This window comes from Aquarana catesbeiana, linkage group LG03 (genome assembly GCF_042186555.1).
Source record: "Aquarana catesbeiana isolate 2022-GZ linkage group LG03, ASM4218655v1, whole genome shotgun sequence".
NCBI lineage: Eukaryota > Metazoa > Chordata > Amphibia > Anura > Ranidae > Aquarana > Aquarana catesbeiana.
In genome coordinates this window covers 23,692,921-23,720,554 of record NC_133326.1, presented here as the reverse complement: position 1 = coordinate 23,720,554, position 27,634 = coordinate 23,692,921, and the positions used below count along the sequence as shown (strand labels likewise).

Genomic DNA, 27,634 nt, shown 5'->3' with positions numbered 1-27,634 from the left:
TTATTTTTTCTTGTTTGGGGTTAGCGCAGTATTTCCCTTTTTACTTTCACATTAAAAAAAGAAAACAAAGAAAATTAGACATGCTATCTGCCAATAGAACTTAACCAAAAAGTGCATTCTATGCATCCAAAAATATAGAAAATATACCAAATAAAATCATTATTATTAAAACAAAAAATAAAATAAAAGCCTCATGCATGTGTCCTGCTTTTTAATATAGGGGGTCAGCAATGGCAAAAGTTGGTGAAAGCAGGGGTCCGTCATCCGGAGATAATTCCGAAAATCATCCAGATTATTCTCCTGGAGCTCCCGCAGCAAAGGCATATGACATAATTGGTCACGATTAATAAAGCAACCAATTTTTGGTCCAAGAAATCCTCCTTCTCGTGTTTCTGGACTGAACTTGGGTCAAAGCAATAACTCCAAGGCCAATAATAACACATTATCTCCTCCGATTCCGCGACGTGTCTGGTTGACGAACGGGCGTTCAGAAACAAACTGAAAAGCGTGACATGAAAAGTGCGTAATGAAAAGCGCAAATCAACACTCACCAAACTTCTACTAACACGAAATTAGCAGAAGGAGCCCAAAGGGTGGCGCATGACAATTGAACGTCCTCTTTATCGGCTCGTAGTACATTTAGTACGTCACTACGTTCTTGTTTGTTGGCCGACAATTCCTTGCCATTTGTATGCAAGACAAGTTCCTGGTCAACGCCCTTCGGGCAAAAATCTGAGGTTTTGTCTGCGGAAAATCCAATCGTGTGTACGAGGCTTTAGGGTAAAACAAATCTAAATGCCTAAGCCCAATTTTGCAACTTTGACATGTGTTAGTAAAACCCTACATATCATCACAACTACTTTGTGCATCCAGGTGGATTATACCACTTTTTTTTTCAGAACAAATTGGGCTTTCATTTGGTGGTAAATGGTAATGGATATCTCCTGATTTTTTTTTTTTATTATTATTATTATCAAAGCAAAACTGGCCTAAAATAGAAAAAAAAAATGTTTTCTTTGTTTATACCAATTTGCATTTATTAACAGTTCCAGAAATAGTTTCACTTTTTCTTCTCCACTTCCTGCTCTGCAGCTTCCTTGTCTCTTGGCATGGATGCCGAAGAGGCATTCGTTGGCGCGTGCCATACGCAGACTGGCGAAGGTATTGAAATTCTTCTCGTCCTCGGAGATGACTCTCGCCTTTTTTTACTTGAAAGTCTGGCAGATTGGCATGACAGGGCCCTTCGGCTGTGTGGTCATCTTCAACTCTTCAGGAGAGCCGTCTCCCTTCTTCGGAATGGAAGGTTTGCGTGGGAAGATGATCATTTTGGAGCGGTACTCCTTCAGCCTCTGTACATTGGTCTGCAGGGACTCTGTTGACCTGTTGCGGTGGCGGTGGTCCACAGAGATGCCAATGGTGCGAGCAACCTTTTTGTTGATGCCAGCGGCCTTAAGCTCCTCCAAGCTGAATCCTCTACCAGCGCCAATCTCGGTGTGATATCGGACAGTCTGACATCTCACCACCAGCCTGAAGGGTCCTGCGATAGGTCTTGGGGCGATCTGGCGTTCTTTGTCCTGACCGGCCTTTTGCCGTCGGGTCTTTCTGGCGGGTTGGTTAAACCAAGTGGCCTCTCATCTCATATGTGTATGTCATTTGTTATTTGTACCCATGACACAGTGCACATTTTTCTTTTCTTTTTTTTTAATCCTAGCTAAAGACACTGATGCTGATACTAATTAAAAAAAAAAAAAAAAAACTGTCGAAAAAAATACCTACCTTTACCCAAACACTAACCATGGCACTAACTAGGTATTTTTTTAATTTACATTTTTTTTATTATTATTATTTATTTTATTGTATTATTTTCTACACACACATTTTTTTTTCCTTTCTCTGCAAGGAGAGAGAAAGATACAATGTTTCTCTCTCGTCCATTCGCAGAGACAGAAAACACAAGGGGCGGGCCTCACAGTGACTGATCACTGTGACAGCCAATCAGAGGTTATCACAGCGATCAGATGATCTTGAATCCCGAGTTCCGGATCCCGATCGTTAGTATGCGCCCCCACGGGAAAAAAAGCCCAGTCCAGTGGGGCCACATATTTGTGTGACATCGGCGCCAAGGGGTTAACAAACTTTGTTGCAGATTCCTACCTTTTGTTATTCTGCAGGAATCCCTGTGTGTTTGTCTGTGTCCATGTGGGGAAGTGAGTCTAATGGGAGTGGTTTCATAATTATCAATCAGCTGCTGCTGCACCTGCAGGCCTCTAATGAGGAAAGCTGCTGGGCCTGCATCCCTTTAGCTGTGATTTCCTATTGGGAGTATCTCACCATAAATGACATTTGTGTTGCAGGAGATGCCTGAAATCTGACTTGCATCTTAGTGCATCTTAGTGCAGACTTTTGGGAAAATCAGTGAGCCAATCACACAAGCAGGAAATTACATATCTGGGGGGGGGCGCTCTGTATACCATCTGTGTATAGAACACCCCCTAGTGACCATATTGCATTTTTCAGAAAATTACAGCGTCTGCAGATTGACAAGGAAAGGTAATTTCTTAATAACATTCAATTACAATATGACTTGTGTCGCAATTGTATACACTATATTATTTTTTTCTTTATTTGCTTTTTTTTTTTTTTTCCCTATGAAAGTGAAGTTACCCTTTAAGTTAGATAGATTTAATCTGCATATGTCTTTATAATACGGCTCATCTCAGCAGACACCTCGTGTAGGTCCCTCTTCAGAGTGTCTGTCTTCATGCAACCACCTGCTGTCATGACCATATATATATATATATATATATAAATATATACACATGCCAGGCCAGAATATGTGAAACAGAACGCAGCTTCCATATTGCAGGCACAAAGATGCGTTTTTATTGCATTAACAAATGCCATCTTGTTGAAAGCATTCCAGCATAACATAAAAGCTATTTTCAGTAATATTTGCTATACATTATGTTCCCCTATTTACCTTTTTCATATTACATTAGGAGAATGGAGCAATCGCAAAGATTGTCAAAGAAAACATGACAGCAATAACTCCACTTTCATGGGGAAAAAGAAAAGTAAATAAGGATAAAATAATACAGTGTAACAGTGTATACAATTGCGACACAAGTCAGATTGTAATTTAATGTTATTAAAAATTACCTTTCCTTTTCAATCTGCAACCGCTGTAATTTTCTGTAAATGCAATATGGCCACTAGGGGGGGGGTGTTCTGTACATAGAATGTATACTGACCCCCCCCCCCCCCCCCCATAAACATAATTTTCTGCTTGTGTAATTGGCTCCCCACTTTTCCCAGAAGTCTCCACTGAGATACCACACCTCCCAACTTTTTGAGATGAGAATGAGGGACACCTATCAGCAAAAGTATGCAGGCATAGGACACACCCCTCACCACGCCCCCTTAAAGGAGAATTGTACAAAAAAACAAGATTGGTTAAACCCACAAGTGCTTTTTTTACCACTATTATTCCTTCATATTGGCTTTTGGAATTTACAAATGCAGCAATTTAGAGATCAGATGAAAGGTTTAGCGCTGGAAAACACTTTTTGATAGATAAAAAGTGCATTTTATATACAACTATATAGATCAGACCAAAATGAGGGACAAATGAGGGGGAATGAGGGACAGAGGGACATTGCTCCAAATCGGAGACAGTTGGGAGCTATGAGATGCAAGTCAGATTTCAGGCATCGCCTGAGACAAAAATGTCATTTTTGGTGAGATACTCCCAATAGGAACACGTCTAAAGGGATGCCGGCCCAGCAACTTTCCTCATTAGTGCTCTGAAGGTGCACAGCTGATAGATAATTATGAAGCCACTCCCATTAGATTCATTTTCTCACATGGACACAAAGAAACACACAGGGACTTCTTCAGAATAACAAAAGGTGGGAATCTGCAACAAAGTTTGCTATAATCCTTGCAATGTACAAAAATCAATCAGAGGGGATTTTTTTTTTTTTTCTCAACAAAAGTGGAGTTACTCTTTAACTGCTTGTCTGACCAGCCGCCGTCATTATACGGCAGCAGTTTGGCTCTCCTGTGTGAATCACCGTAGTTGTACGACGGCTGGCGCAGTTGCGATCACCTAGTACAGAGGCAGAACGGGGATTTGCCTTTGTAAACAGGCGAATCCCTGTTCTGACAGATGACATGACACGGATCTACTGTTCCCAGTGATCGAGAACAGTGATCTCTATCATGTCCCTGGCAGCCCATCCCCCTACCGTTAGAACACACTGAGGGAACCCTAACCCCTTCCCTGCCAGTGTCATTTTTACATTGTTCAGTGCATTTTTATAGCACTGATCAATGTTCTAATGTCACTGGTCCCCAAAAAGTATCATTTGGGGTCATATTTTTCCGCCGCAATGATGCAGTCCCACTAAAAATCGCAGATCGCTAGAGGTCCGATGACCGCAATCCCACGGACAATTGGCCTATCTAGAAATAGCAGACCACAGACCCTAGCCACTTACCAACCGGCCCATAGCCGAATGACGGCTGCAGGGCGGTTGGATAACTTTGGGAGGACGTACTATGACGTCCTCCCAGAATTCCCCTCTCGCGCATCCCCTGGGGCGCGCACCCGAACACATCCATGACCGCCGGGTCCAGAGGACCCGGCGCATCACGGATCCCGGTAAATGGCCGCTGATCGCGGCCGTTTACCATGTGATCGCGCCGTCAAATGACGGCGCGATCACATGTAAACAGACCAGCGTCATCTGATGACGCCGGTTCCTCTCCTCCCCTCCTGTGTACCAATCGGTACACTGTGGAGGAGAGGGAGATGGATGGATGGCTGCAGCGCTGTGGGCTGTATGTGTAGTGCCCACAGCGCTGCACAGAGACATCCAGCCATCCATCCATCCATGCTCAGCCATCCCTACTACTATGCAATGCTGTGCAATACTCTGCAATACCCCCACAATACTCTGCAATGCTGTGCAATACTCTGCAATGCCTCCACAATACTCTGCAATGCCCCCACAATACTCTGCAATGCCCCCACAATACTCTGCAATGCCCCCACAATACTCTGCAATGCTGTGCAATACTCTGTAATGCCCCCACAATACTCTGCAATGCTGTGCAATACTCTGCAATGCCCCCACAATACTCTGCAATGCTGTGCAATACTCTGCAATGCTGTGCAATACTCTGCAATGTTGTGCAATACTCTGCAATGCTGTGTAATACTCTGCAATGCTGTGCAATACTCTGCAATACCCCCACAATACTCTGGAATGCTGTGCAATACTCTGCAATGCCCCCACAATACTCTGCAATGCTGTGCAATACTCTGCAATGCCCCCACAATACTCTGCAATGCCCCCACAATACTCTGCAATGCTGTGCAATACTCTGCAATGCCCCCACAATACTCTGCAATGCCCCCACAATACTCTGCAATGCTGTGCAATACTCTGCAATGCTGTGCAATACTCTGCAATGCCCCCACAATACTCTGCAATGCCCCCGCCATACTCTGCCATGCCCCCGCCATACTCTGCCATGCCCCCGCCATACTCTGCCATGCCCCCGCCATACTCTGCCATGCCCCCGCCATACTCCGCAATACCCCGCCATACTCCGCCATACTCCGCCATACCCCGCCATACTCCGCCATACTCCGCAATACCCTGCCATGCTGAGCCATGCTCAGCTGTACTCGGCCTCTGTATGTGGCCAGGCTGTGGAAGTCTCACACATGTGGTATCGCCGTACTCAGGAGGAGCAGGAGAATCTATTTTGGGGTGTCATTTTTGGTATGTACATGTTATGTGGTAGAAATATTGTGTAAATGGACAACTTTGTGTTAAAAAAAAAAAAAAAGCGTTTTAACCACTTCCCGCCCGTCGGCCGTCATACAACATCCTTGACTTTGTGAGGAGATATCTGAATGATGGGTGCAGCTACAGGCATCATTCAGATATCAGCTTTTTCAGCCGGCGATTCCCTACACCATGAGAATGATCATAGCAGCTGTTCCACTGCTTGATCGTTCTTACGGGAGGCGAGAGGGGATGTCCCCCCCTCCCGCGCTTCTACCGACTCACCGCTACGATCGAAGCCAGGATCGTTTTTTTTTTTTTTTTTTTTTATTTCAGGCTTCCCAGCCTAGAGGTGAGATGTGGGGTCTTATTGACCCCATATCTCACTGTAAAGAGGACCTGTCATGCCATATTCCTATTACAAGGATGTTTATATTCCTTGTAATAGGAATAAAAGTGGTCCAAAATTTTTTTTTTTGGAAAAAAAGCATCAAACTAAAATAAATAAAGTAAAATGAACAATAAAAAAAAAAAAAATTTTTAAAGCGCCCCTGTCCTTGTGTGCTTGCATGCAGAAGCGAACGCATATGTAAGTCCCGCCCACATATGAAAACGGTGTTCAAACCACACATGTGAGGTATCGCTGCGATCGGTAGAGCGTGAGCAATAATTTTGGCCCTAGACCTCCTCTGTAACTCAAAACATGTAACCAGTAAAAAATTTTAAAGCGTCGCCTATGGGGATTTTTGAGTAGCAAAGTTTGGCGCCATTCCACAAGCGCGTGCAATTTTGAAAGGTGACATGTTGGGTATCTATTTACTCGGCGTAACTTCATCTTTTACATTATGCAAAAACATTAGGCTAACTTTACTGTTTTGGTTTTTGTAAAGCACAAAACAGTTTTTTTTTCCAAAAAAATGCGTTAAAAAATTGCTGCGCAAATACCGTGCGAGATAAAAAGTTGCAACGACCGCCATTGTATTTTCTAGGGTCTTTGCTAAAAAAACATATATAATGTTTTGGGGTTATATGTAATTTTCTAGCTAATAAATGATGATTTTTACATGTAGGAGAGAAATGTCAGAATTGGCCTGGGCACTCCAGAACGCCTGAAGGTGCTCCCCTGCATGTTGGGCCTCTGTATGTGGCCACGCTGTGTAAAAGTCTCACACATGTGGCATCGCCATACTTTGGAGTAATAGTAGAATGTGTTTTGGGGTGTAATTTGTGGTATGCATATGCTGTGTGTGAGAAATAACCTGCTAATATGACAATTTTGTGGGAAAACAAAAAGTAAAAAAAAAACCTTGATTTTGCAAAGAATTGTGGGAAAAAATGACAACTTCAAAAAACTCATCATGCATCTTTCTAAATACCTTGGAATGTCTTCTTTCCAAAAAGGGGTCATTTGGGGGGTATTTGTACTTTTCTGGAATGTTAGGGTCTCAAGAAATTAGATAGGTACTTCAGGTGTGATCAATTTTCAGATATTCGCACCATAGCTTTTGGACTCTATAACTTTCACAAAGACCAAATAATATCCACCGATTTGGGTTAATTTTACCAAAGATATGTAGCGGTATAAATTTTGGCCAAAATATATGAAGAAAAATTACTAATTTGCAAAATATTATAACAGAAATGAAGAAAAATGTATTTTTTTACAGATTTTTCGGTCTTTTTTCTTTTGCGGCGCAAAAAATAAAGAACCCAGCGGTGATTAAATACCACCAAAAGAAAGCTCCATTTGTGTGAAAAAAAGGACAAAAATTTCATATAGATACAGTGTTGCATGACTGAGTAATTGTCATTCAAAATGTGAGAGCACCAAAAGCTGAAAATTGGTCTGGTTAGGAAGGGGGTTTAAGTGCCCAGTTGTCAAGTGGCTAGAGAACACCATGCAACCGCTAATGGACAGTATGCAATATCCTTAAGTGGACATCCCATATGGGGTGCCCTCACACGACTACTATAGACACCAACACTCCTTGGGACTAGACATGTGCGCTGACAATAAATTTGTTTCGTTCCGTTCCGTTTCATATTAGAATTAATTCGTATTTCATAATTCGTGTCCGAAATTCAATTTGGATTCGTACGAAATACGAATTTTCGTTAGGTTCGTTAACTTTTTGTAACAATTACGAATGTTCGTTATGATGAATTTATCATTATGAGGGGCTCCCACCATCCCTGTGCTGTGCTGACTTCCTGGGTTTTTAACTTCATCATAACGGATAATCGTAATTAACGAACATTCTTATTTTGTCCGATTCTGTTGTAACGGAATTTGGATCTGAAGTTCGTAAACGAAATTTCGTATTTCGTACAAAATTCACATGCATAAAAATTCGTATTTCGGATCTGTACGAATATACGAATTTATGGAAATTCATACAAATTTCTGATTCGTACGAAACTAAATGAACATGTCTACTTGGGACCCATATCCTTGACCTCTACTAATATAGCAGAAGTACTTCATGGGTCTCAACACCTCGACTTTTCTCTAATGAGGGAACTCACTGAAATGTAACGTTAGGGACACTACAGCACGTTATGGATATATATTACTTGTGAAGATGACATAACTAATTGTATATGTGTAGGTCCAATCACCCATAACGCTCATTATTTCTCGTTACAGCTTACTCCAGTTTAATGTATAATCCCTTCTCTGCAGTTAGTTATCTTATGACAATACATTGTAATGATTTCTATGTATATCGCATTCCTGTGCTGTTCATATACAGTATCTCACAAAAGTGAGTACACCCCTCATATTTTTGTAAATATTTTATTCTATCTTTTCATGTGACAACACTGAAGAAATGACACTTTGCTACAATGTAAAGTAGTGAGTGTACAGCTTGTATAACAGTGTAAATTTGCTGTCCCCTCAAAATAACTCAACACATTAATGTCTAAACCACTGGCAACAAAAGTGAGTACACCCCTAAGTGAAAATGTCCAAATTTGGCCCAATAAGCCATTTTTCCTCCCCCAGTGTCCTGTGACTCATTAGTGTTACAAGGTCTCAAGTGTGAATGGGGATCAGGTGTGTTAAATTTGGTGTTATCGCTCTCACTCTCTCATACTGGTCACTGGAAGTTCAACGTCGCACCTCATGGCAAAGAACTCTCTGAGGATCTGAAAAAAAAGAATTGTTACTCTACATAAAGATGGCCTAGGCTATAAGAAGATTGCCAAGACCCTGAAACTGAGCTGCAGCACGGTGGCCAAGACCATACAGCGGTTTAACAGGACAGGTTCCACTCAGAACAGGCCTCGCCGTGGTCGACCAAAGAAGTTGAGTGCACGTGCTCAGCGTCATATCCAGAGGTTGTCTTTAGGAAATAGATGTATGAGTGCTGCCAGCATTGCTGCAGAGGTTGATGGGGTGGGGGGTCAGCCTGTCAGTGCTCAGACCATACGCCGCACACTGCATTAAATTGGTCTGCATGGCTGTCGTCCCAGAAGGAAGCCTTTTCTAAAGATGATGCACAGGAAAACCAGCAAACAGTTTGCTGAAGATAAGCAGACTAAGGACATGGATTACTGGAATCATGTCCTGTGGTCTGATGAGACCAAGATAAACTTATTTGGTTCAGATGGTGTCAAGCGTGTGTGACGGCAACCAGGTGAGGAGTACAAAGACAAGTGTTTCTTGCCTACAGTCAAGCATGGTGGTGGGAGTGTCATGGTCTGGGGCTGCATGAGTGCTGCCGGCACTGGAGAGGTACAGTTCATTGAGGGAACCATGAATGCCAACATGTACTGTGACATACTGAAGCAGAGCATTATCCCCTCCCTTAGGAGACTGGGCCGCAGGGCAGTATTCCATTATAATAATGACCCCAAACACACCTCCAAGATGGCCACTGCCTTGCTAAAGAAGCTGAGGGTAAAGGTGATGGACTGGCCTAGCATGTCTCCAGACCTAAACCCTACTGAGCATCTGTGGGGCATCCTCAAAGGTGGAGAAGCGCAAGGTCTCCAACATCCACATGGAGGAGTGGAAGAGGACTCCAGTGGCAACCTGTGAAGCTCTGGTAAACTCAATGCCCAAGAGTGTTAAGGCAGTGCTGGAAAATAATGGTGGCCGCACAAAATATTGACACTCTAGCACTGGAGCTGTGCCCCCAGTTTGAAAACGTATGTATGCAGCATTGCAGCATTTCCAATAAACCACCTAAGAGACAATATTACACTATCCTGGGTCTTTTGCCTCTTTACATATGTAGCGCTGGCAGATTTGTAATCTACCGCACGTTAGGTAAATTTAGTAACTTGTTCGTTAGGAAGGTTAAGTTTGCCTCTGTTCCAGCTTGGCTGACATTGTGTGTGTTTCCATGCTGACCGGTGGGTGTCGCTGTTATCACTGGTTAGTGTTGGAAAGGCAACGTGTCGAAGCGTTTGGGTGCTCTTCTGTCCCGGAGACAAATCGGTGGAGGTGGTCCTCCGAGATGCATTCTGGCCGAGTGTATTTATGGGACAGACACCATTTTTTGGGGTTCGTTTTTCAGCCACCTGCTGGCCCTTCTGGCCGACAGGTATGCGTTAAGGAGCTACCTCGTGGTCCTCCGCTCCGGAGGCCCACGATACTAGGGCGCAGGGGTGAGTCCAGAGGCTTGTCTGGGGCCTACCACCGCGGCTGAGGAATGGTCCTGAGCTGTCGGTCCTGTGTGACGAAGCTGGACAACCGAGGAGATCCCAAGGGAGGACCCATCTTGGAGAGATCAAGCGGCGTGCTGGTCTATAGAGGGGCCTCGGTTGGAGGACGTATCCGAAATTAACTATACAGTATAGTGTTGCCGGGTCGGCTTAAAGGTTCAGGCACTGTGACTGACATTCATTACAGAAAATCTGATACATCCTGTGGCAGAGGATCGTACGGATTTTGTTCCCAAGCAAGTCTGTGGCAGAGACTTTAATTCGTGCTGCGTACTGGCTGCTAGGCTGGTGAGAGAGGCCTATCCAGACGAGCAAGGAGTGTGTCCCACGAGGGGAGCGCATTCCATACAATATCTGAATTCTACCCGAACATTTGTTAAAAGAACCCTAAAAGAAGATGTTTGAGTTTCTTCTGCAGTTTCCCTTTCGTCTCTTTCCTGCTATTTCCTAAGTCAAGTGTTTAACCTCCCTGGCGGTTTTCCCGAGTGTGGCTCGGGGTTAAAATTCAGTCCCATTAGCGGTAACCCCGAGCCACACTCGGGATCGCATTGCAGGATCCTGGGGCGGCGTTACTTACCTTGTCCCCGGGATCCTGCGATGTCACCCGCAGTGTCCAAGGGCTCCGTCCTCCTCCGAAGCCTCTCCGTGCCAGGCTCCATTCCCTGCGAGCGGCACGACACACGGGGGCGGAGCCTGGCGGCAAATTAAAAAAAAAAGTAAAAATCATAACACATACAGTACTGTAATCTTACAGATTACAGTACTGTATGAAATGATTTCACATCCCTTTTGTCCCCAGTGCTTTGTCCCATGCCCTGCATGCAGTTTTACATGATATACACTGTTCTTTCTGCCTGGAAACTGGAGATTGTCCATAGCAACCAAAAAGTGTCCCTTTACGTCAAAAGTGGCTTTAGACCAGCTAGAAAACAGCGATAGTAAATTAGAACACTTGCAGAATTGAGCGATAGTGAATTGTGGGGAAATTTATTTTATTACTATTTTTTTTTTTTTTTTATTTATTTTTATTTATTATATTATAATTTATGTTTTTGTGTTTCAAACTTTATCATACCCGGGATATCTACTAGACTCTGGTTTGGACAGATTTAAGTGTGTTATTGTTAAGATTTACAGACCTACAATATAAAACGCCAAATTCCCATGCAAAATAATTGTACCGCTTTCAGCACCTAAAATCCGAAATAATCATACCGCCAGGGAGGTTAAAGCATTGAAAACGAACTCCAGTGTTGGTGCGTGTATCTTCCAGAGGTAAACTCAACGGAACCCTAGACCCGGTGCCGGTGAAACAGAGTGAAGGTAACAGACCCGCTTAAACCAGCAGCTCGACCGAGAGTTATTGCTACACATACTATACACACCTTGCTGATGAGGCTGTCTGATGTTTTGGCAGCTGTTTACTTGCCGGTGTACATAGAGGCTTCTGGTGAGAGACGATTGGTCATCCTTCCAGTGGATCTTGGAATCCAAACAAGCGCTTTGTGACCCCCCTTAGTACGGGTGGTCGCTGGCTTTCCAGTAAGCCTTTTATCTTAATTATGGTCATGGGTGACACGCTGCCAAACATCTGACCAACGCTGTCCACTTCTTGTGTGTTCTCCTCCACTGAGTACCAGTGGGATCTCCTTCACTGAACATTAGTCTACAAGAACTTTTCCTTTTCTTTTTTATCGGATTTGTATACTTGTATATCAGTCACATAAACTTTGTTATTCTATATTGCATAATTTGCACATTTGTTTATTGCATGTTTGAATATTATAGTATGTCATATGCTATATTGTATTATGTTAGTTGTAGTCTGCTTTTATTAATTTCACTTCTATTCAATGTTGCATATTAGTTATAGAGATATTGCATATTGATCATATTGATCATTGCACATTGCACTTTATTTATCACATGCTGGTAGGCATTGTGTCATATATGTTTTTTGTTTAATTTAGCGTTACACTTTATATTTTGCACTACTTTTCCGTGCCCAATATCTAGGTTATAGTGTTCAGCTGCTGATTCTTTAACCGATTTTTAAAATTATTTATATACAGTTTTTTCTCTATGCTAGGGTCACCAGTATGGTATTTGTCATTGATATCATATCCCCTCTCAAGTGTCTCCTCTACAGAGAGAATAAGTTCAATGCTTATAGTCTTTCCCCATAGCTGAGGTCCTCCAGTCCCTTTATTAGCTTTGTTGCCCTTCTCTGGACTCTCTCCAGTTCCAGCACATGCCTCCTGAGGACTGGTGCCCAGAACTGGATGGCATACTCAAGATGTGGCTGGACCAGAGTCTTGTAGAGTGGGAGAATTACTGTTTTATCTCTGGAGTGAATCCCCTTTTTAATGCATGCAAATATTTTGTTGGCTTTGCTTGCAGCAGCTTGGCATTGCATGCCACCGCTGAGCCTATCATCTACTAGGACCCCCAGGTCCTTTTCCTAGATTCCCCCAGAGGTTCTCCCCCTAGCGAGTAACTTGTGTTCCTATTTTTGGCACCCAAATGCATTATTTTACATTTTTCAACATTAAAGCTCATTTGCCATGTAGTTGCCCACCCCATTATTTTTTTTAGGTCTTCTTGTAAGGTTTCCACATCCTGTGTAGAAGTTATTGCCCTGCTTAGCTTAGTATCATCTGCAAAGACTGGGATTGAGCTGTTTATCCCATCCTCTAGATCAGCTGTCTCCAAACTTTCTAAACAAAGAGCCAGTTTACTGTTCTTCAGATTTTTTTTTGGGGGGGGGGCAGACTGTGATCACTGGGAGTAGAAAAGGTTCCAGTGTCAGTGGGAAAAAAAAAACAATACCCCATCTTTGGTGTTATTGGGAGGAAATGTGCCCCATTGAAGGTGTCATTGGGAGGAATTATGGCCTATCATTGGTGTCATTGGGAGGAGTTGTACCCCTTTATTGGAGTCAGTGTGGGGGGGGGGGAGATTATCCCTCATTGTTGGTATCAGTGGAAGAACTAGTGCCCAAGGGCCTGATAAAATCGAGCAAAGGGACGCATCTAGCCCCAGAGCCGCAGTTTGTAGACCACTGCTCTAGATCATTTATGAATAAAATTAAACAGAACTGGTCCCAGGACAGACCCCTGGGGGACCCCACTTTCCACCCCAGACCATTCAGAGTACTTATCATTTATCACCACTCTTTGGACTCGCCCCGTAGCCAGTTTCAATCCAGGTACTCACCCTATGGTCCATGCCGACAGACCTTAGTTTGTACAGTAAACATTTGTGCGGAACTGTATTAAATGATTTTGCAAAATCCAGATACACCACGTCTACGGGCCTTCCTTAATCTAGATGGCAACTCACTTCAATCTTTCATTTCTCTCTGTGGATAAATATCATGCATCTTGCAACACAAACACTTTCCATCCTGTGGTAAATGTCCCCCTGTGCACTACCCCACAATATTCTACAGTGATCCCCTTCTCCACAATAATTAAAGAGGAGGTCCAGTCAAAAAAAAAAAAAAAATTAAAAGTCAGCAGCTACAAATGCTGCAGCTGCTGACTTTTAATTGGACACTTACCTGTCCCAGGGTCCAGCGATGCGGGGGATCGAAGCCCCGCTCGTCTCCCCCTCCGTTCAGCGGCGCCGGCATTGCAACTGTTGGCGCCAGGCTGTGGCTTCACAGCCTGGCACCCACTGCGCATGCGCGAGCGGCGGCACGCGCCGTGATTGGCCGCTCAGTCACCTGGGACCTGTAATGGGTCCCAGATGATTGACAGGAGGGAGGGAGCAGAGCTGAGCCCTTCGCGTGCGGAGGGGGAAGTGATGTCACCAGCCCAGGCACTGGAAGAGGCAGACTACGAGGGGCCCCCTAGCTACAGGCATTTAGAGGTAAGTAAAAAAAATATATATATCCAAATGTTTTTTTGTATTTTTTTTTTAGGATTTTTAATGTAGTTTTTTTTTTTTTTGGGTGGAACCCCACTTTAAGTCTGCACTCACCAGACTGCACTGCCTCCAGACTGCAGTGTCTCCCCTCTTCAATAGGGTGAAACTAGGCTCAAGCTGTCTCTCAAGGAATCCGTCTCTGCCTGTGTGGATGGCTGCTCCAGACTCCAAAGGAGGAGTATTCACCCACAGAAAGGAAATACTCACAGAGTGTAATAAGTTCCTATCCAAGTGAAAAAAAGCAGGGTTTCCTTTTTGTGGGCACATCCTCCTCCTTTGGAGTCTGGAACAGAGAAACGAAGAAGAAGAGGAGGTGAAGGGAAATCTCCCCAATGAGCCAAAATAACCCACTTAAATGGGTTATAACCAGCGGTGGCCGGTCCATAAGGGGCATGGGGGCGCAACCCCCTAATCCCCATGCGGAGTGCTAGACACATAGATTTCTACTAGCTTTTTTGGCTTCAAAATGTTGGGCTTGGGGCACGGAGCACTGCGCCCTGAGCCCACCCATTGGTGACATTAGAGAATCAACATTTGCTATTGTCTTCCTGCTTCTGTGCTAAAAAAAAATTGGGGGGGGGGGGGGGGTGATGGTAAACAAACCTCTCCAGGTCTGCACTCACCCCACAAATGGAGCCCTCCAAAGATCATGGATCCCCTGATACCTGGCACCGAAGCTTCCACATTAACCCACTCGACTTTAGCTCAGCCATCTGTCCTGATTGGCTGAGACAAGAAGCCAGAAACCGATGGCGAATATTGATTCGCTAATATCACAAGTTGGAGGGTTCAGGGCAAGGACAACCTTTTACAAGCCAATTAGAGCCTCAGGCTCTAATCACGTGCTTGTAAAAAAAAATTACAGACCTGGTAGAAACCTATTGTTTCCGGCGCCCCGGATGCAAATAGGCGACGCCCCTGCGCCCCTTTTGTACCAGCAGCCACTGCCCACTGCCAATCAGAAAAATTGAGTAATATTTTCAAGTTAAAACTGAACGTCAGGCTAAAGAATGACTGAATGAATAAATAAATAACTTGTATAGCACTACATATGCAAACTAGTGGCGCTTTTGCCGCCAGTGTCTGTCTGGGTGCCAGTGTCCGTCTCTAAAGACAGCTATACACACACAGGTGAAATGGATATATGGGAGCTGTTTTACCTGCCAAATGATTTGTATTACTGTTCATCCAGCCCTAACATTTACACTGCTCTGTCACAGATCACAGCCCTACCTAGCAGGTGAGGGGATCCGTTCTTTCTCTGCTGGAGTTTGACTTTCACTTACAGATCTCCTTCCCTTTCCCACCCTGTAATTGGGCACTGAAAGGAGAATCAACACACTGATCTTACAGCTCATCTCACTATCACTCTTTTGTCTCCTTCTATCAGCATCATCATTGCATTGCAGCACAGCTGATATTTGTTACATGCTGTACATCTTCCACAATACCTGAACCTGACCACAATTACTCAGGTTACAAAAGCCTAGAACAGTGGTTCTCAACCACGAGGCCATGGCCCACTGCAAAGGCGCAACTAGAACCTTCAGGGTCCTGGTGCAAGAAACCATAAAGGGCCCCCCTGACCCCCACCCACGGTGGTGGCGGAATGCCAGGGCCCTGTCGCAAGTGTAACATTTGTGACCCTGGTAGTTCCGCCACTGGTATCAGTTGTTTTTTATTTATTTATTTAAGGTACATAAAGCGCTGTCAATTTATGCAGCTCTTTACATATATATATTTTATACATTCACTTCAGTCCCTTCCATTAAGGAGCTTACAATCTAAGGTCCCTAACTCACATTCGTACATACACATACTAGGGACAATTTAGACAGGATCCAATTAACCTTCCAGCATGTCTTTGGAGTGTAGGAGGAATCTGGAGTACCTGGAGGAAACCCACGCAGGCACAGGGAGAACATGCAAACTCCCTGCAGGTAGTGCGTGGTTGGGTTTTTAACCAACAAACCTAGTGCTGCTAGGAAGACGTTCAAACCAGTTAGCCACTGTGCTGCCCTAATTTGTTATTTTCTAGAATTTGTTTACCATTTCCTTTTTATTTATTTACTTTTCTTTTACATTTTTTTTTAAATTATTTTTTACAATTTTTAGAAGCCCCGTTGGGGGGCTTTGGTTGTCTCAACTTTGAGACAGAGAAAGGAGATTAAGGACCCAGCCCTCAGTTTCCTTCTCTACAGCCTCAGCTGTACAGAATGAATGGACAGCAATAGCTCTGTACAGAGCTTCCTGTCCATTCATAAACTGAAGCATAGTAAACAAAGTTTACTATGCCTCAGTTATGAATAAACAGAGTCAATGATCAGTACGGATCACTGACTAGTCATTAAGACAAGGAAGGGGCCGGCAAAGATACATTTACCGACCCCTTTCTTGCTCTCCATCCTGACAGATCCCCTGCAGCAGAAGATGGGAGAATGGGAGGGGGGACCCGGCATCGCTGCTGGGGATGAAGGGGAGGGTGAGGGGTTCACACAGGGGCCTGATCACAGCAGGAGGTGGATAGGTGGGACAGGATGTAGAGGAACCAATCCCTTCCATTATCAAAGGCTGCAGGAGAAAAATGGAGAGGGTCGGTTCCTTCACATCTCACCCCGCTACCCCTCCTATCCAAGAGTACAGGGGGCAACACGGGCCCCCTGGAACATGGGGCTGGGTCGTAATCGTGACCCCTGTACGTATGCGCCTGGCCCACTGCCAGGCCGTGGCCTCCCTTCTCCCGGGCTTCTAGCCAGCTGCAGATTTTTTAAATTGGAACTAAATCATTCCATCTTTTGCGGTGTGCCTTGAATGTAACTGTTTTGGGACAGTGTGTTTAGTTCTAATTTAGCTCCCACAGTGCCTTCCAGCCTCCAATGGTGCCCCCCCCCCAACCTCCCATTGTGACCCACTGTGCTCCCAGGCTCTCTGAGTGCCCTCAGCCTCCAATGTGCCCCCCAACCTCTCATAGTACCGCTAGTCTCTCACAGGGCCACCCAGCTTGCTGAAGGGCCTCCAGCCCTCCATAGTTCTCCCAACCTTTAACAGTGTATTACCCCCCCTCAACCTCCCACAGTGCTCCCAAGGCCCTTGCAGAAACCTCATACCCTAAAGAGCCACCAAGTCTTCTACACATTCCACCCCTCCCCCCTTCCACAGTGATATCCAGCCTTGCAAAAATACATTTTGCAATATTGTATCAGTATAAACTTTATTCTTTACTGTCGGGGCATGAGGTTTTGGAAGAATTTGTCAGGCCCTGGTCTCAAAAAGGTTGAGAACCACTGGCCCAGAAGACAATGAGGATACTCAAATCAATAATACAGCCAATGGCCTATAAGACAATAAGAGTACACAAGTCAATACAAAAACCACTGGCCCAGAAGACAATGAGGATACAGAAGCCAATAAAACAAAGACGAGCCTAGAAGACAATGAAGATGCACAAGCCAATACTAAACCACAAAAAAGCAATGAGGATCCTGGATATACACAGGCCAATAAAAAACAACCACTGGCCTAGAAGACCACAAGGACATACAAGCCAATAAAACAACTACTGGCACTGAAGACTATGAGGATACACAAGTCAATATACTAACCAATGGGCCAAAAGACAATGAGGATACACAAGCCAATACAACAACCACTGGCCTATAAGATAATGAGGGCAGAAGCCAATAAAACAATCACTGGCCTAGAAGACAATGAAGATACACAAGCTATTACAGGACCACTGGGCCAAAAGGCAATGAGGATACACAAGCAAAGTAAACAACCACTAGCCTAGAAGGCCACAAGGGTACACAAGACAATAAAACAATCCCTGGACTAGAAGTCTTTGAGGATACACAAGCCAAAAAACAACCACTGGCCTCTAAGACCATGAAGATACACAAGGCAATAAAACAACCATTGGCCAGAAAACAGTGGGGATAACAAACCAATAAAACAACCACTGGTCCAGAAGACAATGAGGCTGCATAAGCTCATGCAACAATCACTGGCCTAGAAGACAATGAGAATATACAAGCCAATATTTACCATGTACCATGCGCAATAATGTTTACTATATTATTATATGATGTACTAATCATGTTTATCTTTATTCTGTATCATTTATTTTTCTACCAATCATGTTATATATTGCACTATGATCAATTGTGCTATTAATAAATATTTTAATTACTATCATTGAATGATTCAATCTACCCAAGTTTTGTGTTTCATATAAAGTCCCATTTTCCCTTATCCCCCTTTCTCCCCTCTTTTACTAACCAATAGGGATGGAGACCTGTGTACTGGATAGTCATTGTCTCACACAAAGTCCCAACATTTCATTTTTCCTTTATACAAGCCAATATAACAACCACTGTCCCAGAAGACAATAAAGACACACAAGCTAGTAAAACAACCACTGGCCCAGAAGACAATGAGGATACACAAGCCAGTACAACAACCACTGGTGTCAGGACCTGGATCGCCTGCTGGTGGCACTTTGCTTCCCAGAGCGGAGATTTCCAGTCTCCACCAGCGGGTGTCTCCCAGCAGCCAGGGGATCCCAGTATTCAGTTGCCACCTAATGCTGGCTGCTGAGAGGGCACTTAGTCCCTCTTCTGCTGATACACCTTGCTCCAGTATTATGTCAGGAATCAGCAGTGGAGATGTCCAGATCTACATGGCTACACGTAGAAACTAAGACCAGACTATACATAGTGAAGTAAATTTATTAGTAGAAAGCTACACAATCCCATAAAACAACCACTGGCCTAGAAGACAATGAGGATACACAAGCCAATAAAACAACCAGTGGCATAGAAGGCAATAATGATATGCAAGCCAATAAAACAACCACTGGCTCAAAAGACAATTAGGATACACAAGCCAATACAACAACCACTGGCCCAGAAAATGACAAGGATACAAAAGCCAATACAACAACCACTGGTCTAGAAGACAATGCGGATACACAAGCCAATAAAACACCCAATGGCACAAAAGACAATGAGGATACACAAAAAACCAATACAGCAACCACTGGCCTAGAAGACATTGAGAATACACAAGCCAATACAGCAACCGCTGTCCCAGAAGACAATGAGGATACACAAGCCAATGCAGCAGCTGCTGGCCAAGAAGACAATGAGGATACTCAAGCCAATACAGCAACCGCTGGCCCAGAAGACAATAAGGATACACAAGCCTACAACAACCACTGGCCCAGAAGACAGTCAATATACAGAAGCCTACAATAACCACTGGCCTAAAAGACAAAGAGGATATGCAAGACAATAAAACAACCACTGGCCTAGAAGACAATGAGGGTACACAAGCCAATATGGCAACCGCTAGCCCAGAAGAAAGAAGGCAGGATACACAAGCAGTACAACAACCATTTGTTTTAGGACCTGGATCACCTGCTGGTGGCACTGTGCTTCCCAAATTTGAAAACTGTAGTTCCAGTGTCCACCATGGGTGTCTCCCAGCAGCCAGAAAATCCCAGTAATTAGTTGCCACCTGATGCCTACTGCTGAGAGAGTACTTACTCCCTCTTCTACTGATACACCTTGCTCCAGTATTATGTCAGCATAATCAGAAGCAGAGATGGCCGGACCTGCATAGCTACACTTAGAAACTGAGACCAGACTATATATAGTAAAGTAAATTTATTAATAGAAAGCTACACAAGCCCATAAAACAACCACTGGCATAGAAGACTATGGGGATACACAAGTCAATACAGCAACCACTGTCCTCGAAGACAATGAGGATGCACAAGCCAATAAAACAACCAGGACTGTATGGCTATCCAGCAAAGAATGATTAAAGTGTTCAGGTAGTGAAAGGGTGTAAAATCAGAAAATACAGCAGCTTCCATGGAAAATCTATACACTTTCAGCCAATGCTGTCAGTCAAGCACATCTCTATTCTCTAATGCTTTCTATGTAACAAGATCTCCTTGTAGTTTACCATAATAAGACTAAGTAGGCTAAAATGTTGTCCTAGGTGTATATTAACATAATAACATCTGACAAAATAGGCATCTCTAAGTGACCAATTTCAGGCATTAAATAAGATAACTACAGCCCCTACAATGGTCCTATGCTTCACGAGTATAGAGAAGGCAATGCAAAATTGAATTTAAAATTATCTCCTTTCGCACTGAAACATGAATGTTCCCGTGTAATTATCTAAGATAATGCCTGCAAATTTCAGCAGACTTTTCCTTTTATAATTGCCGAAGTTCACCGAGGTATACCCACCAGACAGAGGTCAAAAAATTCTTTGGTACATGCGACAAGTCATTTCTCTCCATTATTGCATGAAACACATACTAGTTGTCTGTACACAACAAGGAACATTATCACCCGGGTTTACGCTTCTCTAAATGAATGTTATTATCATTACAATATCCGTCACGCTATTGGCCCAGCGTCAAACAAATTTTTAAGCGCTCGCCAAGTGAGTGAGTGTTTTTATTGTTTTAATGGCAGGGACCATGGACCATATTTAGAATAACAGATTGCGGCAAAAGTGGAGATAACTGGTTTGTGTTTGCATAAGGTGCCCTGGCGAATCCATTTTCCACAATAGGTTTGCTGCTTACTGTCCCGTTCTTTGATCAATCGCTTTAGCGCATACAATAATGAATTCTGAAGATGTCACTTGTGCCTGATTTAATGGCTATTAAAACGCTTGCATTGTGTGGACACCTTCCCTGAAGTTTTAATGCAGAGAAATAAAGCCCGCTACCTACTGTACATACACGCTAAAATATAGGCTGGAAGAAAAATGGTCTGCAATGCAACATATCACCTTGAAATAGAAAAGTGAGCTGACAAGAAAAGATGGTCAATAGTGGAACGTTTATCTCATTTTGTGCTGTGCATGAAGAGAACTTGACTTTAGATATACCTGTTCATGTATTGGCAATGCATGCTAAGCAATGTGTAAGTGCAACACTTAAAGAGGAACGCCACCCTTACTTTATTCCTAAAACTTGTCCCTGTATAGAAGTAAGCAAAAACACAGTTACTAATTTAGCTCCCTCCTAGATAGGTTGCTAGGATGGTAAGCAAATTTAGTTCTTTTTGACTCCCCTGTAAACAGTGGAGGAGTTATTGATTTATTTGGGCTGTTCTGGTTTTCATAGGCTGCAGGTTTGATTGCTCTCCCCTGCTTTCTAGAGGCTTCTGGAACATAGAAGGTTGAGCAAGACAAATGAACAACTAAATATTTATTGTGCTTCAGCCAATCCCTGGGGAGGTGTGCCCAGTAGATGGCTGGGGAGGCATATAATAAGTCTGAGCTTTAGAACAGCAGGGTCTTCCTTTTAAAAAGATCAACCCCCCACCGCAGCTGTTTACTGATTCAAGCTGATGTTCATCCAGGTCCTAGCTGTGGCATAGCTGGGGGGCCCATTTCAAAGGCTGGGTTCACACTATTGGGAATCCAATTTGCATAGCAGGAGATTGTGACCGGCTCTCTATGGAGCTGGTTCACACATCTCCGGAGCGGCTCTGGTGCAAATTGCACAGGAGTCCTTTGCATCTTTTGGTTTGTTTCAGATCCGAATCCAGCCAAAAATTTAGGCTGAAATCGGACCCGAAACGGTGAATGGAGACACACCAGACCCCTGCTGTGAGCTGCTCCGTGCTCCAGTCTGAACCCAGCCTTAACCTTCTGGAGCTAAGGACTGGTTTCGAGAACTCACTGAAGAGTGCATGGTGGAAGCTGAAGGGTGCATAGCTGTCCTGTGGCATTGTGAGCATTAACCTCTCTCTCAATAAAGAGTGTCTGGTGGATACTGGAAGGAGACATTTGGCTATCCTGTGACATTGTGAGTACTGACCTAAGCTTCAGGTCCTAGTGACTGCGTGTTGGAATTTATTGGGTGACAGAGCCAGTGGTGATTCTGACTGAGGCAACTTCCGCAGGACCCAATCTGGATACTTTATTTTGTTCCTGGTATAAAGACTGTTTGGAGATGCTTGGCTTAGTGAATTGTCCTCCTGTTCCTATGTAGTGTTTTCAGAGTATCCCATACTGCCCTACACCCTCTCCAAGTTTATTCAACAATAAATCCAAAAAAGATGTCCTCCTAGACTGTTTAATGAGCCAAAGTGGATGGACTGTAGCTGTGTGCCTGGTTGCCTCTGCACTAACTTGGGAAAGAACCAGTTAATTACAGAGACTCCTATAGGGGTAACGCTATACTAGTCCATAGAGTCCAGCATTGTCTTGCTTGTAGGGAAGGTTCACCCTACACTGCTCCTCTCCAGTGGTGCCACCATCTTGAAGTCAGATCTTGAATTCTATGTCAGGTCTATAGGACCTAACAGATCCCCGCAGCATTCCTGCGCATGCGCCTCACTCTCCTGCACGTGTGCAGCCACACCACGGGCCCTGCCAGTAGACTGACAGAGACTCCTGACCGCATGTGCAAGATCCTGTGAGCAGCCTTCGGGGATGAGTGATGTTGCAGGACCAGGTGCATGAGCAGAAACGCTGCAGTGGATCTTGGAGTGACTTGTGGTCTTCCTGTGTATGAGCGGGGTCCAGGTACTTCATCATCGCCTAGGCTAGAATTACAGACCTAAACTTAAAAAAAATACAAATATTAGGTGAAAGTCCGCTGACGAATTCCAGGTATGGTTGATCCACCTTGGTCCAACGTAACTATGAATATACAGTACCATACATGTGTGATCCCTCTAAAACAGTGGTTCTTAACCTTTTTTTGAGTCACAAATCCCTTTAGGAATCTGATGGAAGTATGGACCCCCACCCCAAAAAAAAACATTTACATAAACTCAACTTACTTGCATAGAATGAATATATATATATATATATATATATATATATATATATATATATATACTTTATTTTATTGAAGTTTGATTGCCTCATACATATATGACATAAACAAAGCTTGAATAAAGTAGACAATCTTAAAATGTTAATAAACCCACAACAGTAAAATCAGTCTGTATATGCAGTAAAGCATGCTTGTTATACTCACTGTGGAACCTAAGGGGTTAATCCTCTGAATTGTGGAAAGAGACTGTTTGATACTGTCTTCTCTGATCCATCCCTTCTTCCACTGTCCCCAATATATTTCCTGATAATACCAAGCTTGGGGACAAGCTGCACATGCTCAGTTTGGTATGTATTGCTAGAGAGTTTTCTTGGGAGAGTGCATGTGATCAGCACAGGGCCAATCAGCACTGTCCAGACAGAGGGTCAGGGGTCCTGCATCCTCATAGGGCAGTCAGTGCAGAACGAAAAACTCCTACTACAAGCTTTAACCAGAAACTGATAGAAGTCACAAGATTGATCTAACTGCTGATGAGAAAAGGTCATTAGCAGTTTATATTTACTAAAATAATTTCATTTCCATGTTCTGTGTACTGTGGGAGACCAGATATAGTGACTGCAGGGTCCTGGGTTTAGTAACACTTTAACAAAAAACTCACTCCTTTTCATGCAAAAAGTAACGGCCACTCATTACAAAATGTAAATGCAACCATCTTGTGCAAATTAACCGCTTCAGCCCCAGAAGGATTTACCCCTTGTCTGACCAGAGCACTTTTTGCGATTCGGCACTGCGTCGCAAACAAAATTGACGTCCTTTTTTTTCCCACAAATAGAGCTTTCTTTTGGTGGTATTTGATCACCTCTGCGTTTTTTCTTTTTTTGCGCTATAAACAAAAAAAAGAGCGACAATTTTTAAAAAAAAGCAATGTTTTTTACTTTTTTCTTTACTTTTACTTTTTGTTAAAATAAATATCCCCCAAAAATATATAAAAAAACATTTTTTTTCCTCAGTTTAGACCGATATGTATTCTTCTACATATTTTTGGTAAAAAAAAAAATCACAATAAGCGTATATTGATTGGTTTGCGCAAAATGTATAGTGTCTACACAATAGGGGATAGTTTTATGGCATTTTTATTATTAATTTTTTTTTTATTAGTAATGGCGGCGATCTGAGATTTTTATCGTGACTGCGACATTATGTGGGACGCTTCGGACACTTTTGACACTATTTTGGGACCATTGTCATTTTATACAGTGATCAGTGCTATAAAAATGCACTGATTACTGTGTAAATGACAATGGCAGTGAAGGGGTTAACCACTGGGGGGGGGGGGCGATGAAGGGGTTAAGTGTGTCCTAGGGAGTGATTCTAACTGTGGGGAGGGATGGGCTTCAACACACCTGACAGCGATCACTGCTCCCGATGACAGGGAGCAGTAGATCACTGTCCTGTCATTAGGCAGAATGGGGAAATGCCTTGTTTGAGCAGCCTATTTGGCTTTAGTAAATCCATCCCCTAAATACCAAAATATAACAAAAATACCTAGTCATTTACTAAATATACTTTGTGAATTGTTAAAACCCGCAGTCACGGAGAATGTGGCACGCGTGCGTGCGCCCGCTGCTCAGCTTCTTAAAGGGGATGTATCTGTATGCCCTTTTTCCCACCTTGCCGTTCTGCCGACGTATATCGTCGAGCAGGGGTCGGGAAGCGGTTAAACAAAACTATTTTAATTCTGCTCACATCTATTACTACTACTACCATAGCTCCCAACTGTCCCTGATTTCAAGGGACTGTCCCAGATTTGGAGCAATGTCCCTCTGTCCCTCATTCCACCTTATTTGTCCCTCATTTTGTTCTGATCTATATAGATGTATATAAAATGCACTTTTTATCTATCAAAGGTGTTTCCCAGTGCTAAACCTTTCATCTGATTTCTAAATTGCTGCATTTGTAAATTCCAAAAGCCAATATAAAGGAATAGTAGTGGTTAAAAAAGCACTTGTGGGTTTAACCAATCTTGTTTTTTTGTACAAGTCTCCTTTAAGGGGGCGTGGCAATGGGGTGTGTCCAATTCCTGCATACTTTTGCTGATAGGTGTCCCTCATTCCCATCTCAAAAAGTTGGGGGGGGGTGTGCCACTACTACTACTAGCACTAAATGAGAATTAGCACTCGCTAACAGGGAGCGGCATAAAGATGGTGGTTGTGCTGTAGAGAACAATTATATAAATTTAAATGGTAAACATGGGCCAACAACGAGTCAAGAGACGCTTAGTGTACCCTGTCGTTGTGCCCCTGGCAGGGTGCATTTTTTTTGTCAGTGGCAAACCATTGATTGGAACAAGGGCCGGGGGGGGGTTGTTTAGTGAATGTAAATGTTCTTTTTTTTTTATCCGACCCTTACGGACCCCCTTGAAACCCATCCATGGACCCGAGGTTCTGATGACTTCCATCACTCAACCATAAGCAAGCAAAAAAGCAGTTTTTGTTATTTACTTTGCAAATGATTGTATATTCTTTGCCCATCATTCTTTCACCACATTCACAAAGCTCGGGGGAAAATTGCAATATGCAACTTCCCTTGCAAAGTGAGCAGCCTATTTGAAATCCACCCCTAAATACCAAAATATAACAAAAATACGTAGTCGTTTACTAAATATACTTCGTGAATAGTTAAAATACTATATGAATGTTTTTCCCATTACCTGTACCCTGCGGTAAATTCCATGAACTTTCTAATTGTGTGACCTCTATTTTTAAATGTGAAAAGTACAGAAAAATAAGATATTACGTTCACGCTCTCCGCGATGCAAGTCCGGTCTGAGGCTGTACACCATATAACGTTCTTTTTTCTATTTTTACGTTTCTTTTTTTAGATGTCATTAAGGGGGTCTGATACATTGCTGTAGGTCTTGTAGCAGCAGTCAAGGGAATATCGGTGGTTTATCAGGAAGATGAACTTTTCAAAATTTAGGACCTCCTGAAGGTAAGAATCCGGGATGAAAGAAGAAGAAATATTAGGATTAATGACACGGGTGACCTCAGAGTCATGTGTTGGAGCTGCCATGCCAATGACTTTGGAGTTTATTGTCAAGTTCAGAAAAGTGAAGGAGGTGGTGTGGAACATCACATAATGAGCGTGCCCCCTGATATGTTGGTGCATTTCTTTGTACTCACTCATGCTTCTTTTAAGATGTTTTTCCAGCTCTCTTTCCAATTATACAGTAAGTAGCAGTATATATGAAACACAAAGTGCTCACTGGAACGAACTGTGGAGGGGAAAAAAAAACAAAAGGAGTCTATGCTGGTCATACCAACCAAACAGATCAAAGATGACATTTTACATCGTTGTCCTTTTACTACAGTTTCCGTGAGATCAAAGCAATTAATCAGCAACAATAGCTTCTGTCATTCTAGTGTATAGGGTCTGCAAGCTATGGTCCAGGGGCCACATCCAGCCTACTACAAGATTTTATGTGGCCCGCAGCTATGGTCAATGGCGTATCCTAAGATTCAGTGCTTAAACTGAGGATTCAATTCAGTTGGCCTTCAGATGGGGACCCTGATGTATGGAGGAACTCCGATATGTAAGGAGGACGTGGAAGTGATGGGACGCTTCTGTTGTTAAAGGGGGACTCTGATTTGATGGATTGGCTTCTGATGTGATCGGGGGACTCTGATGTGATGGGAGGTTTTTGGTGTGATTGGGGGACTCTAATGTGATGGTGAGGCTTCTGATGCGAAAGGGGGTCTCTGATGTGATGGGGAGGCTTCTGATGTGAAAGTGGGTCTCTGATGTGATGGGGGGCTTCTGATGCGAAAGGGGGTCTCTGATGTGATGGTGAGGCTTCTGATGTGAAAGGGGGACTCTGATGTGATGGGGAGGCTCCTGATGTGAAAGGGGGTCTCTCATGTGATGGGGAGGCTCCTGATGTGAAAGGGGGACTCTGATGTGATGGTGAGGCTTCTGATGTGAAAGGGGGACTCTGATGTGATGGTGAGGCTTCTGATGTGAAAGGGGGACTCTGATGTGATGGGGAGGCTTCTGATGTGAAAGGGGGACTCTGATGTGATTGTGAGGCTTCTGATGTGAAAGGGGGACTCTGATGTATTGGGGAGGCTTCTAATGTGAAAGGGGTACTCTGATGTTATGTGGAAGCTTCTGAAGTGAAAGGGGGTCTCTGATGTGATGGGGAGGCTTCTGAAGTGAAAGGGGGTCTCTGATGTGATGGGGAGGCTTCTGATGTGAAAGGGGGACTCTGATGTAATGGGGACGCTTCTGATGTGAAAGGGGGACTCTGATGTTATGTGGAAGCTTCTGGTGTGAAAGGGGGTCTCTGATGTGATGGTGAGGCTTCAGATGTGAAAGGGGGTTTCTGATGTGATGGTGAGGCTTCTGATCTGATATG

The 27,634-nt window shown here is 43.6% G+C and overlaps 1 protein-coding gene across 1 annotated transcript; it reads right to left on the bottom strand.

The window, feature by feature from the left end:
• Positions 1-800: 800 nt before the first annotated feature.
• Positions 801-26,292, bottom strand: RPL13 (ribosomal protein L13). Its single transcript, XM_073623517.1, is given in 3 exon segments — positions 801-1,100; positions 1,102-1,628; positions 26,125-26,292. Coding segments are annotated over 3 exon segments (735 nt in total). The 3' UTR covers positions 801-1,060.
• Between the last annotated feature and the right edge of the window lie 1,342 nt (positions 26,293-27,634).